General features: G+C 40.0%; 2 protein-coding genes across 3 annotated transcripts in view; one reads left to right on the plus strand and one right to left on the minus strand.

Moving 5' to 3' along the window:
* The window catches only part of zbtb24 (zinc finger and BTB domain containing 24), a 16,773-nt gene extending 11,597 nt beyond the window's left edge, over positions 1-5,176 (plus strand). The window contains 1 exon segment of the mRNA XM_028566260.1: positions 3,037-5,176. Within this exon segment, the coding sequence (XP_028422061.1) occupies positions 3,037-3,904 (868 nt within the window). The 3' untranslated portion in view covers positions 3,905-5,176.
* Positions 4,365-21,150, minus strand: part of si:ch73-242m19.1 (uncharacterized) — a 36,596-nt gene continuing 19,810 nt past the window's right edge. For both annotated transcript variants that reach the window (XM_028566252.1, XM_028566253.1), the window contains 24 exons: positions 20,578-20,711; positions 20,369-20,480; positions 20,222-20,271; positions 19,957-20,133; positions 18,933-19,044; positions 18,494-18,668; positions 17,481-17,619; positions 16,291-16,444; positions 14,320-14,415; positions 13,677-13,841; positions 13,313-13,509; positions 12,449-12,587; positions 12,229-12,349; positions 12,026-12,135; positions 11,097-11,246; positions 10,795-10,842; positions 9,918-10,088; positions 9,404-9,550; positions 9,028-9,162; positions 7,931-8,083; positions 7,117-7,326; positions 6,350-6,470; positions 5,747-5,898; positions 4,365-4,721 (listed from right to left, as the gene is read on the minus strand). In XM_028566252.1, coding sequence (XP_028422053.1) covers positions 4,668-4,721; positions 5,747-5,898; positions 6,350-6,470; positions 7,117-7,326; positions 7,931-8,083; positions 9,028-9,162; positions 9,404-9,550; positions 9,918-10,088; positions 10,795-10,842; positions 11,097-11,246; positions 12,026-12,135; positions 12,229-12,349; positions 12,449-12,587; positions 13,313-13,509; positions 13,677-13,841; positions 14,320-14,415; positions 16,291-16,444; positions 17,481-17,619; positions 18,494-18,668; positions 18,933-19,044; positions 19,957-20,133; positions 20,222-20,271; positions 20,369-20,480; positions 20,578-20,711 — 3,222 coding nt within the window. In that variant the 3' untranslated portion in view covers positions 4,365-4,667. The remainder of the gene's footprint in view (positions 4,722-5,746; positions 5,899-6,349; positions 6,471-7,116; positions 7,327-7,930; positions 8,084-9,027; positions 9,163-9,403; positions 9,551-9,917; positions 10,089-10,794; positions 10,843-11,096; positions 11,247-12,025; positions 12,136-12,228; positions 12,350-12,448; positions 12,588-13,312; positions 13,510-13,676; positions 13,842-14,319; positions 14,416-16,290; positions 16,445-17,480; positions 17,620-18,493; positions 18,669-18,932; positions 19,045-19,956; positions 20,134-20,221; positions 20,272-20,368; positions 20,481-20,577; positions 20,712-21,150) is intronic.

Genomic DNA, 21,150 nt, shown 5'->3' on the forward strand with positions numbered 1-21,150 from the left:
ATGGCTATTTTATCACTCTTCTCGACATACTATACTATGGCTTTTTTTCGACATACTATACTATGGCTTTTTTTAATCTTTTTTTTCGACATACTATACTATGGCCTTTTTATCACTTAATTCAACATACTATACTATGGCCTTTTTATCACTCCATTCGGCATACTATACTATGGCTATTTTATCACTCTTTTTGACATAATATACTATGGCCTTTTTATCACTTCATTCAACATACTATACTATGGCCTTTTTATCACTTAATTCGACATACTATACTATGGCCTTTTTATCACTTCATTCAACATACTATACTATGGCTATTTTATCACTCTTTTCGACATACTATACTATGGCTTTTTTTCTCTTTTTTTGACATACTATACTATGGCCTTTTTATCACTTAATTCAACATACTATACTATGGCTATTTTATCACTCTTTTCGACATACTATACTATGGCTTTTTTTTCGACATACTATACTATGGCTTTTTTTTCTTTTTTTTCGAAATACTATACTATGGCCTTTTTATCACTTCATTCAACATACTATACTATGGCCTTTTTATCACTCCATTCGGCATACTATACTATGGCTATTTTATCACTCTTCTCGACATACTATACTATGGCTTTTTTTCGACATACTATACTATGGCTTTTTTTATCTTTTTTTTCGACATACTATACTATGGCCTTATTATCACTTCATTCGACATGCTATACTATGGCTTTTTTTTGACATACTATACTATGGCCTTTTTATCACTTCATTCGACATACTATACATTGGCTATTTTATCACTCTTTTCGACATACTATACTATAGCTTTTTTTTCTCTTCTTTCGACATACTATACTATGGCCTTTTTATCACTTAATTCGACATACTATACTATGGCCTTTTTATCACTTAATTCAACATACTATACTATGGCCTTTTTATCACTCTTTTCGGCATACTATACTATGGCTATTTTATCACTCTTCTCGAGATACTATACTATGGCTTTTTTTCGACATACTATACTATGGCTTTTTTTCTCTTCTTTTGACATACTATACTATGGCCTTTATATCACTTCATTCAACATACTATACTATGGCCTTTTTATCACTCCATTCGGCATACTATACTATGGCTATTTTATCACTCTTCTCGAGATACTATACTATGGCTTTTTTTCGACATACTATACTACGGCCTTTTTATCACTTCATTCAACATACTATACTATGGCCTTTTTATCACTTCACCCAACATACTATACTATGGCTATTTTATCACTCTTTTCGACATACTATACTATGGCTATTTTATCACTCTTTCGACATACTATACTATGGCTTTTTTTATCACTCTTTTCGACATACTATACTATGGCTTTTTTATAAATCTTTTCGACATATTATACTTTGGCCTTTTTATCACTTAATTCGGCATACTATGGCTATTTTATCACTCTCTTCTACATACTATACTATGCCTTTTTTTATCATTTTTTCATACTATAGCTTTTTTTTTCTTTTCTTTTGACATACTATACTATGGCTTTTTCATCATTTAATTCGACATACTATACTATGGCTTTTTGATCACTCTTCGACATACTATACTATGTCTTTTTTTTCTTTCGACATACTATACTTTGGCCTTTTTATCACCTCATTCAACATACTATACTATCGCCTTTTTATCACTTCATTCGGCATATTATACTATGGCTATTTTATCATTTTTTTTCGACATACTATACTATGCCTTTTTATCACTCCATTCGACATACTATACTATGGCCTTTTAATCGCTTAATTCGACATACTATACTATGGCCTTTTTATCACTCCATTCGACATACTATACTATGGCTTTTTTTATCACTCTTTTCGACATACTATACTATGGCTTTTTTTATCACTTAATTTTTGTCTTTTTGACATACTATGACTTTTTGTCTCTTTTTTCGACATACTATACTATAACTTTTTTATATACTATACTAACAAAGAAGACACAGCAACTATTTGTTTTTAGAACACAAAACAGATGTTGCATAACTTTTCGAACATACTATGATTTTTTAATAAACTAATTACATTTTTCATATCACCTGTTAAATAGTTTCATTAAGTCTTTGTATTTTTCTCTTTCACCACACTACTGAATTAAAGAAAAGACCAAAATAAAGCATTTTAATCAGATGAAATGAATACATATATACACAACTTTTATCAAAATTGTACAGATCCTCCATGAAAGGGTTTCTTTGTGGAGCTCCCAGGTCACTGTGGTTATCCTGATGCGTCCTCATGTGGATAATGAGACTTCCTGATGCTGCTGGCCGATTTGTCACACCATCAGTTGACTGAAGAATCACAACTGTTCAGCATTAATTTCCATCTCTGGTGGTTTCTCATACTGTGCCTGAGTCTGGTGGGTCGAAAAAAGTCATAGTATAGTAAGTCAAAAAAAAAAACGATAAAAAAGCCATCGTATAGTATGTCAAAGAAAGTGATGATAAAGCCATAGTATGGCTGTCCAAATAGCTCAGTTGGTAGAGCGGGCATCCTCATACAGAGGTTTACTTCTCGACGAAGCGAGCCGGCTTCGACTCCGACCTGCGTCCCTTTCCTGCGTGTCATTCCCCCCTCTCTCTCTCCTCTTTCATGTCTTCAGCTGTCTTGTCAAATAAAGGCCTAAAAATGCCCCAAATTATCTTAAACAAAATATAAATAAGCCATAGTATAGTATGTGGAATAAAGTGATAAAAAAAAAACATAATATAGTATGTTAAAGAAAGTGACAAAAAAAGCCATAGCATAGTATGTAAAAAAAAAGCCCATATATAGTAAGTCGTAAAAAGTGATATAAAAAAAGTCATAGTATGTTGAAAAAGTGATTAAAAAGGCAACAGTGTAGTATATTGAAAAAAGTCAACCTGCGCAACCCCTTCCTCTAAACACTTATATTGATCCATTGTCAATATAAAAACGGCTGCTTTTACATTCAAAACATTAAAATGTAATTTTTCAGAGGGGAGAAGCCATATGATTGCAGCATCTGCCACAAATCCTTCTCGGACCCTAGCGCGAGACGGCGACATGTCTCCTCTCACTCAGGGAAGAAACCCTTCACGTGCTCCTCCTGTGGCCTGTCGTTTACACGCCTGGACAATCTGAACACGCACACCAAATCTCACAACAAAGAGAGAGCTGCGACAACAAAAGCCACGTCAGATGCTCCCCACGCCGCAGAGCCACCGCAGGAGGAGGTCCACGACATCCTGCCGCTGCAGCCGTACCAGCTGCCCTCCACCTCTGAACAGGAGATCCAGCTGGTGGTGACTGGAGACGTGGACAACATTAACTTTGGGCCGGGGCAGAACCAGGAGATCAGCATCATCACCACCGAGGGGGAGGCGGCAGAATCGTCCCACTCCAGACTCACCCTCCTCACCCAGTCGCCAGGAAACGTGCAGAACGTGGCTCTGGTGGCTCAGAGTGGCGTGGCGGACCAGAGCCCTCAGATTCAGACTATCGGTTTGCTGCAGGGCCAGATGAGCCACCAGCCGGAGCAGATGCACGTCCTCACGCTCAGTAAAGAGGCAATGGAGCAGCTACAGGCTCAGCACGGTGCCCCGCACACCCTTCAGATAGCACAACGGGCGGTCCAGCAGCTGCAGGTGATGCACCAGCCCATCCAGCAGCTCGCTGTGGGACAGGTGGGCAGGGAGCACACACACAGCCAGGCCATTCACATCAGCAGCCAGAGCAGCCAGCCCATCTCCATCAGCCAGACCAGCGAGCAGATCTCCAGCCACCACATCCAGGGACAGACGTTCCAGATCCAGGCAGGGACCGTCTCCTACCTGTACACCACCGGGCTGCCGCAGGAGAGCTGAGGGGGGGCCGGAGGACTGAAGCTGCCAAATCCACGCCGATAATGCTGCTATGGTAAACATTAATAGCTAACTAAATTATTAGAATCAAGTTTTTCCTTGAAACTTATATATGAAAAATGTTCTGTCAACCTTTTCCCAAAACATACCCTAATTAGTTTTTCTTTAAAGGGGCTGTACTTGGCATACCAAGAAACACAGTGGGTTGGGATTGTTTAATACAGCTCACACTGACCATTCCCCAATACGACAAATACCTACGTTTTTTCACGGCCACATGCAAGGCAAGTAAATGTTAACTGTAATTGATTTTACAATCTCATGCAGGTTTCAGGTGTAAGTTAGTTGATTTTTACATGGAACTGGACATGATGCCAATGGTTGAGAAATGCATTAATTAATCTAAAGACCAATAATAGGCTTTAGGAAATGGTTAGCAATAAAACTAAATGTCAATATTTGATAAAATTCATGGACTAACACAATACAGTGTTTATTAAGACATTTCATTTTCAATTGACAAATTATTGTATCATTACTCCATTTTACATAAGACTGAAATATGGGCAAAAACAGCATAATGGTGCTGCACTGTGTTAAAATGCCTTGTTGAATGACAAATCAGCCAAACCCTGGCAGAGGGTTATGTCTTAGCTTTGAAAATAACTTGGTTCACAAACATGCTGCATAGGCACTTTGCATGTCAAACAGCAGCTAACATGTTAAACAAGTTGGTGTTGCTTTACAAAACACCCAAGGGAGAATGTCACAGGTCTGGTAACAGCCTCTCAGCAGTTTGGACATGCAGGTGAGACGGATCCTGAAAGAACAACAAAGGCTGATTAGAATGTATTTATCCAAAGACAGTGCAACAGCACTGACTGTATGACCTGATGAAATGTGTATTATGTCTCATGTGTTACAAAACAGTCTTAGAAATGACTTTTAGTCTCTCCTGATTTAATTAAGTATGTCTGCCCTTGCTCTAGTGTTAAAACAAAGCATTTTTTTCACTGTGAGAGACCTTTTGTTCAGAGCCCAGGTCGGCTCCAACAGGAACTCACACCTTAAATGGAACACGCCGACTTATTGGGACTTTAGCTTATTCACCGTATCCCCCAGAGTTAGACGAAAGTCCATACTGCTCCCAATAAGTGACAAAATAACGGCAACATTTTCTTCTTATTCACATATTGTGATTTATATAGTCACAAATAACAAGGGGGGCTTCTCAGGTGCTGCGAGCAAATCACTCTGCCCAAGTAGCAGTGCTTCGCCTTCTGAGAATATAGTTCCCAGTTTGTATACGGTTAGAAGACGGCTGTGTCTCATGTGACCTTATTATTACACGCTGTGACTATACTATAGGATCTGTGCTAAGCTAGGCTAGCGGTGGGGGTGCCAGACAGAGTTACGACACGCAGAGATGAGAAGGGTATGTATGGACTTATAACTGTATAACCATCTAATAAGTCAGCGTGTTCCTTTAACTAATCAAAGCACTTTTGATTAGTTGAAGCAGACAGTATTAAGTCTATGCAAATACACCCAGACAGTCTTGTGAGTTGAATGTCTTCTCAGCATCTGTTTATTTTGTTGTTTCCTGTAACCTTGTATAAAAACCCTGGCTACAAACTCATTCTAGTCAGAGGGAATCCTACAGCTTCTTGAGAGCTTCTTTCTCCCCTGCACAGTCAATAAAACTCATCTGAACCAGCCACCGAATTGGGACCTGAGAAAACTTTTTCCTCTACATTTGAAAAAAAATGAAATTTGAAAATACTTCATGTGTTGCCCTCTTCCCCACAACTCATTTAAACTTCAGTTGAACTTGTGCTCACTCACTGCTTTAGGCCGCACTATTCTTGTGTTGGAGCGACTCCTGGCTGTTTCTGCTCTCCGGTGCTGTGGCGCTGTAGCAAAGCTCTGAAGTGTTGCGTAGTTTGTGAGGCTGCCAAGCTGCGAGGCAGACTGCTGCTGACTGGCCCTGTGTAGACCTGAGACACAAATAGAACAGACTGAAATTTAGTGCTCCACACTGCAGGGCGAAAATACAATCTGTAATGGAATTTAAAGTGTCATCACAAAAAGTTATTAGTAGTAGAGTATCTGGATAACATGATGGTTTTAGGTGTACTCCTGAACCGCATCAGCAGCTAGAAGTATATCTATAACTATTCATCATTTTTACAGATTATCACTTTACTGCTCTGAAATGAAGCTAAGACTAAGATACTGTGGTGGGTACAGAACCTGCTGAGGGACCTCTAGTACTCAACCTGCTGACTGACAGCATGTAATAAGTCCTGCTTTGCCCTGTGATAGAATTGGGAGTGAAACCTAAGGTCAAATCATTTGAAGCAAATGGAGAACCTCTCCCAGTTAACCAGACCGACTGGCCAGTGTACAGAGAGGCATATCATATCACCTATCTCTGTGGATGTGTACCTGGTGTAGAGGTGCATCTGGAGAAAGCTGCCTCCATGTCGTTCACCTGGCTCTGCAGTTTATCCACTCGCTGAAAGGCTTCTTGTTTGAGGCTGAGCTCCTGTTGGAGCTGGCCCTTTACCTACAGTACACAATAACGTGCAACAGAAAACATTCAGTTAGAGGGATCCTTTTTAATAATTGACCAGTTTCTTTGGTCCAGACGGAAATGTTTAAACAACTATTTGATGGATTGCTATGCAGTTTTGTACAGTCATTCATGTATCCCAGAAGACGAATACTACTAATGTTGGTGATCCTCTGACTTTTCCTCCAGGGCCACCATGACGCTGACATTTAGGGTTTTGAGTGAAATGTCTCATTAAAAGTTTAATATGTAATTTTCTCCTGCTAGGGCTCTCAATCAACAACTATCAACGGAGCAAAACAATGTTTCTGTTCAAACATTAAAGGCGCGTTCTTTATGTAGTTCACAGTCCTTAGTCCTCAGAGAGCATTAGAATTTTTTTTTTAATAAGGCACCAAACTAAAGAGCATCTTCTCTGCCTCTGTGTTCAGAGTAATCGATTCTTTTTTTCTGCATATCATTAATGTCTAGTGAAAACCAAATATCTGAAATGTTTGTGATTTTAAATTGTTTCAGATAAACAGGGTAAAGAAATGTCTTAAGCTAAATAAACCATTAGATTGAATTGTCCTATGTAATAAACAATAGAAAAAACACTCTTCTGGACGCACAGACACAAAATGAAATCAAATGTACAGACCTGTCGGATCTCTTTGGCACTGCGTTGTCGCTGTAACTGGTTCATCCGGCTGCCTCTGTCCAGCTGCTCGCTGAACACCTTGAGCCGTCTCTCTCTGTCCTCCATGTCGGCTCGCATTCGTTCAAGGCTCTGCACCCGATAGCTGTCCAGCTCCTGCCTGCTGCGGGCCTCCTGTGCAGACTGATGCCTGGCCACCTGGAGCTCCTCTGTCTGTGTAGCAGTGGTTATTCAGTGAATACATCCAGGCTGCGCTTGGCAGATTCAGTTTTTTTTTTCCTCTCAGCGTTTTACATTATGACAATTTAAAATATCACTGCTCACTTCATAGTAGAGTTTTATACGAGTCTAAGTCTATTGGAGCAAAATATACATATACATACACCAGATAAAGTCCTCAAATACCAGAAATGTGGTAGTTGCATACAGTACTAAAATACTAATTTTGAGCTGCAGTGGTGAGTACTTTCTAGTTATGAATCTGAATGTAATCTGAATATCTTTGAGTTTTGGACGGCTGGTCGGACAAGACATCACTGTGGAAAATGTCACATTTTACAGACCAACAATTCATCTCTGAACCGTTAAAATAGGTAGTAGATTAATCGATAATAAAAATTATTTGTTGCAGTGATGGGGGGGAGGGAGGGGGAGAATTGTTGGGTCGTTGTAAATTATAGCATATGGTCACTATCTGTAAAGTGTCCTGAGATAACTCATGTCATGATTTGACACTATAAATACTAATTTAATTTGAATAGAAACAGTCACAGTTCCCGTTTGGGCAGCAGTGAGGTGTGGATGCGACTTGGCGTACCTTCACGCGGAGCAGCTTCCTGGCGCTGCTGCTCTCGGCCTGGCAGCGGCTCAACAGCTTCCTGGCGGCCTCCAGCTCCTCCTGCAGGACGACCACCTCCTCCTCTGATGTCATCTTCACTCGGAGGGCCGCGCTGCGACAGCTGACCTCCCTCTGGGCACAATGGAAAACGTTATAATAACCATTATCACAATCAATGTGTTTCAGCAAGGTTTTATGACTGATGAGTCAAAAGTACAATTTAGTACACAAATACACAAATCAGTAAGTTGAATAATGAAATGTAAAAAAAGATCTATAAGCAACAAGGATTTTTTTTAAGCATAAAATGTGATTTACATAATTGGCTGAAGTGTTATTTGACTGAGTAAATAAGAAAAGTGAGGAGTTGAAAATATAGATCCAGAAAAATATAAATGAGAGCTAAATTAATTTACTTTCTTAACTGATTGCAAAAGTTAAGGGGGAAACATTAAGCTTGTTTTAATCAATCTGAATATCTAACTGTATTACTTATATGTACGTATATGTATTAAATTATGCTTTGGACAAATCAGATATCACAAAAACAAAAGGGGTCAAAACTAACTTGATATGAACGTGTAGTGAAAATAAAGGACCCAACACAGACAGACAGCAAACACAAGCTTTTGTTTCCTGGTGTTCCCTCAACAGAGTGTATGTGAAGAGATCTTAACAGGGGGTCCTCAGAGTTGCTGCAGGAGGGGCTGCAAAATTATTATTTGATGGTTTAAAAAAAATATATACATTAACATGAGTTTTTTTTTTTTTTTTTTTTTAAATGTATGCAACATTGATCATACGCTTACTGGCCTACAGCTAAGGGAGCCGTAAGGAAGCCATGGCTTAGTATTGTACGCCCCATAAAAAGGTATGTGTAAAGACTTTAGGCCGCCTTAAACATTATTGTAGGTCCAGTTTACTATGCAACTAAATTTAATACCATATATCTAGTAGGGGGTCCCTGCTCAGACTTTTATTTTATTTTTTTAGCTAAGGGGTCCTAAAAAAAAAAACTGCAGAAAAAAACTGCAGAAGATAAATTTGATTGGTGAGTATTGAATATTCCTGCTGACCTGCTGAGTTTGAAGCAGCTGTCGGTGGAGTTTCTCCTGGTGGAGCGCCTGCCTCCAGCGGCTCAGAGCCTTCTGTTTACAGAGCAGAGCAGCCAGCCGGCTGTTCTCCAGGCTCAACTCATCCACGTCTTCTTTCTAACACACACACACACACACACACACACACACACACACACACACACACACACACACACACACACACACACACACGAGCTGGAAGTTCAACATTGTTTTGAACAGGTTTCATGGGGAAAAGATCGACAGTCTACTTTGTGAGTTAATCTGCATGTAAACAGTTCTTTCATGAGAAAATGCTGTATTTAATTTTTTTTACATTATATATCAAGCTAAACTCCTGTTTTCTGCCTTCCTGTACCTTTGACTGTGTGAGTCCATCACTGTCGTTGGTGCAGCCGTACTTCTTCTTGAGCTTGATGATTCGGTCCACTCCCTCGCTTCTTGTTCTGCTCACCATCTCACTCACATCTTGCTCCATCTGCCGCTGGTACCCATCCAGCCTGGCCTGAGGATCAAAAACACAGTGACGACAAACAAAGGTGTTTTTTTTGGCTCAAAAAGTAGATACAGTAAGTGAAATAGTGACTCTTGGAAATTAGACAATTTAAGCTGTAAACAGCAATTCAATACAGTGAAGAGAAAAATATAAAAAACATGAGTAAAGCAAGTTTGACAGTTTCAACAGTATACCACTTTGCATTAAGCTACTGTATATCAATAAAAGATAATATTTAACGTGAAGATGAGCTTGCAACATTTTGTCATGTGCACTTTAGCAATCAGTCAGAAGTGCACAATATTCTAAATTTAAAGATGACATTTTTTAAAAGTGGTGAAAGTGTTTTCCTAAAGATAGCTGGATATATTTTGACCTTTAGCTGGATGCAGGTAGAGAAGAGGTGTCGGACTAAAGGGTCATAGCGTTCTCTGAATTTGAGACTGAGTTGCTCTTCCAGAGTTCTCTTCTCTTCTTCCAGGTGAGCGACTTGCGCCTGCAGCGCCGAGATCTCCAACATCATCCCACGACATACGACAACAGCACCCTGTCGTACAGCAACGCAGCACAAAAAAAACTGTTTATTTTTTAAGAACGCGCTTGTTTGCCTCGATTTAAAAAAAAGAAAAAGAAATATTCAAAATGTTTTCTTAATGACAAGGCATTGTCCAAATACTGTGCAAGACTTTACACAAATTGTCACCTAGATGTATTTCCCTCTGCACTAACTAACCAGCACATTCATTCCTTGAGCCCTAATGCTGCAACTGTGGCAAAACTTAAGTTCTGTGGGTGAATCCCATTCATTTCCCACGTTACAAGTTTTAACAACCGGCCACGTCCCCCCCATCCCGACCCACAAAAACATTTCTCTCTTAATCTCTGCTGTACTATAACAGCTAAGAAACAAAAAGCAAATGATATGACAGTATCACATGTACCTAGCAATGGAACCTCCAGCAAAGCCATGATATGCATAAATACAAAAATAAATAAGAATTGCACCTTTGCTGTCACCCTGAAAGACATGTCTCAGTCCTTTCCCCTTCTGGGGTTCACCACTTATTTTAATTTTAGATATCCTGTCCCGCATTTACCCTCTGTAGAAGATCCCCTATGTCTCTTTTTTTATGATCTGGTCAAATGATTTCCAGATTTTCTCATACAGCCCCAATTTGCCTTTTAAAATATATGTTCATCTCTCCATGGCCATACACTACATTGCTATTTCCTACATATATTACCGTAGTTACCTCTTTGTGAGAGTCATTCTTCTGAGAGTCCTTAAGATTCTTTAAATCCTGTGGTTAAAAATGGAAAAGAATTATACAACACAATGGGAAAGAAATAAACAGTACAGTTGTGATTATGTGAGCCATAAATCAATGAAAATTATAACATTTGATACTAAAAACAGGTCTTTTCTGGCAAACAAAATCATTGTACACTAGGATTAAAACCTTGCCTAAGTTAGTTTTGGAAGTAAATTATGTCTCCATAAACAGCCAATAAAACACACTGTATTGTGTGACGAGGCGATAACCCCCACGTGTACCTGTTCTCGCTGATACAGGAGCCGAGTTTCCTGCTGCAGGATTTGTTCATAAAACTGTGAGTAAAGCAGAAAGCTGCGGCGCTCTCGCTCTGTCAGAGAACAGCCGAGGTGAGTGAGACACAGCTGGAGGCGATCCTGAGAGACCGTCAGCTGAAAGAAAGAAAGACCCAGGAGCCCTATTACACAGCGTGGAGACTTCTGTACAGTGAACCTAACACTGGAGAAGGGAGCAAAGGTGTATAAGAATACTAATATAATAAGTTACCTCACCAAAAACTAATTAGTGATCAAATCCAAGAGTTATCTTTCATCAGCAATACTTTGTTTGCATCCCCATATTTGAGGTGTAAAGATAAGGTGAAAAAATAAGGATTGTATCTCTTTTTAAGTATTAAACTGGTTTAAACACACTTCTTCATTTCTCACTTTTCTTAATAAGTATTTTCAGAAGTAACATAGCAACTTATTTCTTTTTTTTCCCCACACATATCTTAACCAAAAGAGTTTCTCCCATGTAAGAGAATGCAGCATGTTATTATCATCAGGTATTTAAAGGTAAAAGGTACTTTATTGTCACATACACATACGTGTAGCGAAATTCATTCTCTCCATTTAACCCATCCTCAAGTGAGCAGAGGGCAGCCACTTACAGCACCCGGGGACCAACTCCAGATCTGAGACAGTGCCTTGATCAAGGGAAGTGACTGGAGAATCTAGTACATGTTTTTGATGGCGGGTGAAACCGGAGCACCCGGAGGAAACCCACGCAAATATGGGGAGAACATACAAACTACACAGAAAGGCCTGGAACTGTATTTGAAACCCATAACCTTCTTGCTGTGAGGCCACAGTGCTAACCATTGGGCCACCATGCTTTTTGCAGGAAGACATATTGTAGTTATCGTGCATCGTTTGGCCTACAGTGTTACCTGTCCCTCGACCTCTTCACCTCCCTCCATCAGCTGCTGGATGAACGTTTCCACAATCTGCGGCCGTTCGGGGGACAAACTGTACTTCAGCGGGGCTTTCTTCCACAGCTCTGACCAGACAGAATATATATTTTTTTTTATCAAAGACGTCTATATCAATTCAGTGCTTATAGGTAGATTTATTGTTTGTTTTTTTGGCGGACCTGTAGGTAGGCCTGTGTCCTGTCGAGTTCGCTCTGAAACCACCAGCGTCAGCTCTCTGTTAATCTTCTTCTGCACCGCTCTGATCATGTCACACTCGGTGCTCTCCAGCAGTTTGTGAAGCTGAGAGGTTGACAGTGTATTTTTACAAAGAAATGAGGTCTTGTTACAAACACATTGGGACAATATTTGATGCAGTTAAGTAGTTGTACTGTGCAGTACCTGCCAGGCTTTCACATCAACCTCTGAAGCTCCAGACGGGGGCAAGAGATACTGGCTGCCAGATATTAAGACCTCATAGTCCCGCGCCTTACCCATTTGTTGAGCCAGAGCTCTCATACTGGGGTAAAAGATTTCAGCTCTGTAAAGGAAGGACAGCCATTTAAATATGGGACTAACACTCGTATTTAAAATAATTACGTTTAAGCTGCCAGATGTTGCAAGAAAGTAGAGATTCAAAGTTCATTCTTGATCTTAGAGAGCAGTTGAAAAATAATATTCTTGTCAAAAGGTAAGATTTGATTCTTTTGGTAGCTGTTCTGGAGCTTTCAATCATATCACATGAGCTTCATCAGCCAATGGAGTTTGCCCCAGTTGTCATGAATTTAAAAATAGGGGGACAACTTTAAAGACATTACATTGCACTTAAAAGGTGCTCTAAGCGATGTCACACGATTTCTCACAAGAAGGATTTGGGGGTGGGGGGTTGGGGGGTTAGTGGTTAAATTGTCCCTAAAGTGCTCAAAAGAAGAAAACGCCTTTGAACATCTACAAGTTCTGAGCAAACTCCATCTGCTGATGAAGAAAACTGACAGGATTGAAAGCTCTAGAACAGACACTAAATGTACCCCCGGTCTATTTATATTTGCATTACAAGAAATAAAAGAATTCGAGGAACAATGTTATGCCGAAGCAGCCACTGACACACATTAATGAATTAAGCAAGGAAATAAAATGCCTTGGTAGTTTTCAGGGTATATTATATTGGTGGCTGCTATCTGATCTTTATCAACACAAGCTAAGAAATCTACATACAGCTGTCTGAAGGTGATGAAATCCTCACTCTTTCTGAACTTCCCACCGTACCTGTAGAGTTTCACAAACTGCTGATAGAAACTGGGCGTCCTCAACATTTGAGGGCCCAGACGTCTTCGAGCCCAGCTCTCCTTGAACACCTGAAGCTGCTTGGTGAGCAGGAGGAAACCTTTCAGCACAGACTGGACTCGGATTGGATCCTGAAGAAGAAGGGACACACTAGTCGTCTTCTTTTCTTCTTCAGCTTCCTAAACAAAAGACAATAAACAGATGTGAGCGACAATAACAGATCTGTGTGGGTTTAAAGCCAGAAGCTGTCTCGTAGTTACATATAAGGAATGGTTTACACATAATCCAAGCTGTCTCGTTTGCCTTCTTAACCACGAGTCGCAACTTATAAACAACAATCTTTTACTTCGTCAGGTTTTCCGTCGTGCAGAATGTCATCCTGGTTGCCATGGAGACGAACCGGCTCGGCCTCTCTTCCACCTTTCAGGACGTCCTCCATGAGCAGCGACACGCCGAGGATCGCTGCGTTGGCCTGCAGTCTGCTGCGATCGCTCAGAGCGCTCAGACACAGCTGCAGACAAACACAACTCCTCTGTGTTATTCAAGTCAACTTTATTTCAGACACACAGGTCCATATCAGTACAAAAACACGCAAAACACAACACAGACAAGACAAAAAAAAATTGAATTTCATAAGATCAAAGTGATTAAAACACATTGACGTTTGTTCCAATGTTTCCAAAAGCAATGAGTGTACCTTGTGTCACTCGTTATCTGCTGTAGACCTCGTTTGTTAATGTATGTATCCATAAAAAGTCAATACAATTAGTAAAAGGTCTTCTTCTCACCTCAGCTCAATAATATCTGATGTGATAGGATGTCGAATTCTTACTGACCCGATTGTTTTGTTACTTAATGACGACTCTAAATTACATCTGCTTGGGAGGCAGAAGAAAATTTGGCTAGCCGGCTCAAGGCAATGTGGTCTATGGAGGAACCTCACATAGCCACTGTTACATCACACCATAAGCAGGCAAAAATGTATTAACCTGCATGCAGTATTCGATGGGAGGAACGTCCCAAACATCCAGAGGGAACAATCCATGACAGGATATAAAACTTCTCCATGGAAAAATTCCCTGAGCCTGCAGAGAAACACAACATGAGACAAATAAAGTCTCTCATCTTGACATGTAGTATTTACACTTTAAACTCTTAAATTTAATATTCTAAAAATAAGGCCTAAAAGTGTTACATTTCATGTACAAAGGTCTTACATTTTTCTCTTGTCCTTTTGTAGGATTAAATAAATGCCGTAACATCATAAATAAATATTTTGTGTGGGTAACTTTTAAATTAACTGTATTTGTATTTTTAGTTTCATAGCATAAGAACTCTAAATGAAATTAATATTTTATTCATTTTATGTTATTAGAGTATGTGACAAAGTGGGTAATGCACTCACCACTTGTGCTTATGTACAGTTGTCCATGTTTATTTTACACATTGCTCTATTTGTATTGAATTCATTTCACACACAATCACTATTTAATTTAAGTTAGATTTACTAAGTTGCAGGTTTGAAACAGTTAATTGTTTCTTCATACACACCTTTTCTTTGTTGATTTGTTTGGTCATCCATGTAGAAATGTTTGGTGAGGAGCTCCAGCAGCATGGTGTATTTTTTTGGTATTGATGATTTCATCACTGACATAACAGGGCAGACCCAAATCATGGGGTTCTTCTGTGTGTAGTTTTTTTTTATGTGTTTGTTTAATGCATTTGAGGGTAAATGATACAAGTTACATCCCTCATAAGTTTTTTTTTTATTTATGTAAAATGAATGCAAACTATGTCTAGCTTTGTCCAGACTTTGGTAAAAGTTAGAAATATTTTGTAGACTCACAGCTGGAAGATAGTGGTACAGTCCAGGCTAGATTAGAGCCTGATAAAGGCAGTGGCATTTTTACTGTGTAGAGAGAGGGAAGCCTTGTTGATACAAACATGTGCTTTAGTGACTTTTTGGTAGAGCCTAGAGACGAGAAGTTGTGCGCATGCTTTTCTTATTTTGCCAAGTAGATTTTGTTGTTTTGGCTCCAGTTTTTTTCAATATTTTCAAGATTTGTATTTCTTTAATTTATACTGGCACCCTGCAAATAAACATGTGCTGTTTGAAAATGTAAGAAGTCTGCCTGCCTATCTTTGGCGCTCTGACTAATCTACGCAAATGTTTTATTAAATTCAGGTAATGTTATTTGGTAAATACTTCTTTTCTCAGGCTTAAAATCCACACTGATGGGGCGCCTGGGTAGCTCACCTGGTAGAGTAGGTGCCCATGTACAGAGGCTCAGTCTTCGACGCAGCGGCCACAGGTTTGGTTCTGACCTGCGGCCCTTTGCTGCATGTCATTCCCCCTCTCTCTCCTCTTTCATGTCTAAACTGTCCTGTCAATCAGTCCTTCCAGAAAAATGTGGAGTTTTTTGTGATTGTTGCAGGCAAAAATCCTTGATTATGCGGCACGTTTTCTTAAAAAATGCGATGGAATATACGGGATATTTATGCAATTTTATGCGATAAAATTGCGGGAACTTGCAAAAATTGCGGGAACTTGCAAAAACTGCGTTTTTTTAATGAAAAAGAGAAAAAAAAAGTGATTTCCCCCAACACCCTGCTTTTAGATTAGGGGATTATGATTGGATTATGATATTATAATTTGCGCAGAAATCGGCAATTTATGCGGCGAAAGTGCAGCGTATTAGAAAAAATGTGGCCCCCGCATAAATATGTGGACTTTGGCTGATTATGCATTGAATTATGCGATCGCATAATCACGTTTTCTGGAAGGACTGGTCAATAATAAACGCCTAAAAATGCCAAAAAAGAATTCTTAAAAAAAGAAATAATCCACCCTGATTTGCCATTATATGGCTGTGAAGTTGCCATTAAATTTTATCCTAGGTGGTTTAAAAAGTCTTGGGGTACCCTGGATTTGTCCAGTGATATCATGCAGCTAAACCAACCTGACAACCTCGAGTCTCTAAAGGTGGAGGAACAGGCAGCGTGAGGCTGAACACGTCCGTCTGGATACTGTCGCTCAGCGGGGGGAGGGCGGTCGCCATGTTGTCACTCACACTCTGGTAAGAGGTAACATCACCGGAGGAGAGGAACACCTCCCTGAAACATGAAAGAAGGGAAAAATCTGACCATCTCATTTATTTCCTTTATTAGATAGTGACAGTAAAGAGAAGACAGGAAATGTGATGTGCGGTTCATGGTTGGCACACCCCAACAGTGTTACACTTCATTAACTATTAGGCGTTATAGTGGCCTTGGACCTCAACGCAGAGGTCCAGTGTTCGATTCCGACCTGTGACGGTTTCCTGCATGTCTTCCCCCTCTCTCTCACCTGTCCTGTCCATTAAAGGCGGAAAAAAAGCCCAAAAAATAATCTATAAAAAAAAAAAATAATAATAATAATTAGGCATTATAAACCTGACCAATAACCTTACATCAACCAACCACTTTATAATAACGTTTACCACTACTTTGGTACTACCAGGTCTCGTGTAAAGATCAATAGAGAAATTCTAGGTTGCCCTAAGCTAGAAGGAAATGGGACGATGTGTGGTGCCATAGGAGAGCCATAAAAAAAGAATCAATCTGTAAAAGTATAATAATTACATCATATAAAATAAATACATAAAAAACAGTGGTATATATGCAATACAAATATGTATAATATGTAATATATGTTATTTGTCCTTATATATCTAAATTCATTCATCTGTTTTTTATTGGTTTTTTAAATTTTTTTCTTTACTTATTTTTTCATTTATTTTTCTTTACATTTCCACATTCATTATCTCATTCTTTTACACAGTAATTATTTTTTATGGCACTCCTATGGATCCATAAATACAAAGCTAAATTAGGACTAGCGTCAAGCTCTTTCAGAAAGAAAAAGAAAGGATTAGTGGGCAAAATCGCAAATCCATTACTCTCAAAAAGGCCGTAAGTAGCCCAGCCAAAGGATGACAGTAGACATGATAGCATAACAAAGGGAACCAGCAACAAGAAAACGAATATAAAAAAAGAAACAGTTGCATGAGTGCCTTTAAATCATTTGTGATAGAAAGTCAGTGAAGGCAGAGAGAGATGAATTGATCACTCTGGCTCAGCTCCGAGATTAGCGGCCAAACTCCTCACTGACCTGATGAGGTGTCTCACGGCGGTGTCAAACTGCAGGAGGACGACGTGCCTGCGCAGCTGCAGCAGTCGGCCTACAGACTCTGGGCTGCTGGGATCAGACAGACGGTCAACCTGATTCTGGATCTCCAGCAGCTCTGCTCCTGTACAGCACCCACAGAGGAGGACACAAAGCCTTGTGAGTCAATGAGGAAGAGTGACCTGGTGTGAAGGAAGCACGGGGCCCCCCATTTGAAACCAGGCCCAGATGGAAGGCTCGTTAGCGAGCGCCTGGTGGCCGCGCTTGCCATAGAACCCGGCCGGGCACAGTCCAATAAAGCTACGTGGCAAACCCCTCTCTATCCGATGGGCGCCCACCACCTGTTGGCGAGGCCTGCTGGGGTCGGGTGCGCTGCCACATGGGTGGCAGTGAAGGTCAGGGGCCTCGACGGACCAGACCCGGGCCCCAGAGCCTGGCTCTGGGGACGTGGAACGTCACCTCTCGGTGGGAGAAAGAGCCGGAACTTGTGCGTCCGGAACAATGTTGTACTGTACAGCACCTTGTAACCCTGGTTTTGAAAGGCACTTTATAAATAAATGTACTTATTTACTGTATGTATGTACATTTACAAAAATATTTTTTTTATGTACAGTATATTAAAAGGCAGGGTTGGTAACTATTGTCAATATACATTGTAGTAGTATAACTTTGTTATAAATTTGAAATTTTGAGTTTGAAATGGTCTTTACACCCTGACAGCAATAAAGAACTTATGGCCCCTTAAAAAAGGAGCTAAAAAGGATCCGTCATCTGGAGCTGCTGTAATCCTGTAAAAATGTCCACCAATCACTGCCTCGCAGCAGTTGTTGTACCTTTAGAAAATGTGTCTGTCCTTTCATGTATCACATTTTGCCTGTAAAGCCCTTTGAATGACCACCGTGTATAAGATGGTGCTCTATAAATAAACTTGCCTTGCCTATTAGGACTAATATTTGCATAGGGGCAGGTGTGATGCTCGGTTTCCAAGATCAACCTACCGATGCCTTCAGTGCCTCCCCAGTCAGCTGCAAGTGAGCCCTGCATATCCTGACCTCTCCTACGGCTACAGGAGTCTTCTGTGTTTCCCAGTCTGGAGAAACTAACCAGGTAATAAATGATGTCATGGAGAGCTGAAACTATCTGCAGAGTGTGATGGAGAGCTGCTGAACACGCCTGTTGAAATCAGAGTTTCGACAAGACATTTATAAACAAGAAAGTAAAATTGCAAAAAGTTTAGACCCCAAAGATTATGTGAAAAGTGGATTAAAGACACTTGTGTAGTTTATAACGTGTGACCCAGGAGGACAAAAGCAAGCACTAAAATCTACACATTAACACACCATTGCATTCAAAACTATTCATGGTTTTAAAAAAGCTGTTAAATGCATCATGTCTTGTGCCGCTGTATTAATAGCCTCATGAGTTTAAGCGTCTCACCAAAACATTTTTGAACATGTGAAGCACTTCCGAGAAGTGGGGGATGTACCACAAGTTGAGGAGACATTGGCCTTCTGCAGACAACAACTGCAGCGGCCGATGCTGAAAACTCCTATTTGTGGAGAGAGGTGTGATTAGGCTCTCAGGTGATGACTGAAGAAACACCACACAGATCTGAGTTTATGTACAAACTTTTTTCTGTTTTTCGATGTTAGTAACGCTTTCACACAGACTCTAAACCACATTAGAGGTGGAGACGTATTCATGTCCCCTTAAATACTTCACCCTCTAAAATCTGACACCAAGAGGCCTAAAACAAACTTACAAAATAACACATTTAATTTTTACATTTATTTATGGCATAACTTTCCATAGCCTTTAGCATAACATACATTCAGCGCCACATGTTTCTAGATTGCACTGTATCTGTGGATTTTTACATGGAACTATTCCTTCATGCTGGTTTTGGCATTACCACATCAATACATTTTGCACCACCCTCATTCCCACTTTAACCAAAGTTTTCTGTGTGTAGTTTTCCTTTTTATTTCTTTCTTTAGTGCTTTTATATACTTTGTAAAATTGTATTGCCTATTTCACTGTTTTATTCTATTATACCTTAAATATTTGTTTAAACATTTTTTTTGTGTGTGTAGCTTGGAAGGGGCTACAGCTGCATAAAGACAATAAAGCTGAACCATCAGCCTTAATAACAGACAGTCCTTACAGACAAATATTTTGAAGATGTGTGGAGATTTCCTGGTGTATATATGGTATAAATGCATATTTATAGGGTGTTCGTCATATAATCTTTTAGGCTGTATATTTAATAGTTTGGTAACCATTTTCAAACATTTTAAACATGCAACAATCTGACTGGGATAGAAATGTTGATTGTTGAAATAAATTTGGGGTTTAGAGTCTGTGCGCAAGGGTTGCTCTTTTCGTCAGTGCCAACATGTGAGGAGCATACAGTTCTTCTATTTTACACATGAACAATGCATACAATTCCAGCTGGTTGTACCTGGGGTCAGAGCAAAGGCCAACTTCTGAATCCGAAATGACTCTGGGCTCTCTGGTTTGACCAATCAGGAAGTGGGACTGACGGATGGAGGGGATGTCGTCCAAAATGATGGTTAGATTGTAATAATATGCCACAATCTGCGCTCTCACACAATACTGAGATATCTGTGTACTGAATCTGTGGACAGACACATCCGACATGCTCTTATCTAGGGTGACGTAAAGGGAAAAACTTGTCTTGTCTTGTTACGTTTTTAAGAACATACTTCTTGAGAAAGTCGATTATGAGCCTCCTTTTGATCTTGGCTGCTTCCTCCTGCGGTGTGAAAGAAATTAATTTTACTTCATGGGCAGCCAATCACATTTATCATCCTGCTCAGCCACCTGAGAATCCACCACTGTGTGCAACTCACTGGGCTTTTTATAAGACCCCCCACGGCCTGTTTCTTCTTCACAAATGAGTTCAGCATCTCGTCACGCAGACCAACCTTTTCCAGCTGGATGGACACAAAGGCTTCCATCAGCCTGGAGTAACAAACAAGACTCAGTTTATTAAAGAGTTAGCACTAAGGCACTGCTAATAATAACCAGTGTCATTTGTTCTGCGAGTGGGGAAGATTACCTCTCCTTGGGAGTGGTGGGAGGTCTTGCTGAGCCTTTGGGTGAAACGTTAGATTTTTTCTGCAGGTTGTTGGTGTCGCTTCCAGGTTTGGAGTCCAATTTGACATCTTTATCAGAATAACGGGCGACTTCACTCTGAGAATAAATTGGAAAACTGAAACATTTCAACAGCAGTTTATTTATTTTAAAGTGTGACAAATACCAGTGGGGGAAAAGGTATTCAGATCATTTGGGGCAGCAGTAGCTCAGTCAGACTTGGCTTGGGAACCGGAGGGTCTCCGGTTCAATTCCTGGGCACTGATGAGGAGTCCTTGAGCAAGGCATGGAACCCCCCCAACTGCTCAGGGCGCCTTCATTGGCAGCCCCCTCACTTTGCCATCTCTCATTAGTGCATGTATGAGGTCCTGTTTGTGCATGTGTGTGTGTATTTCGGCCTGTGTGTAATGTGTAAAAACAGAGTGTAAAAATGTTCAACAGAGTGTAAAAAAATTCTTCTTCTTTTTTACCAAAAATACTCAATTACAAGTGTAAGTCCAACATTTAAAATCCTAATAATTAAAAGTACAAAAGGTAT

This window comes from Perca flavescens, chromosome 20 (assembly GCF_004354835.1).
Source record: "Perca flavescens isolate YP-PL-M2 chromosome 20, PFLA_1.0, whole genome shotgun sequence".
Lineage (NCBI taxonomy): Eukaryota > Metazoa > Chordata > Actinopteri > Perciformes > Percidae > Perca > Perca flavescens.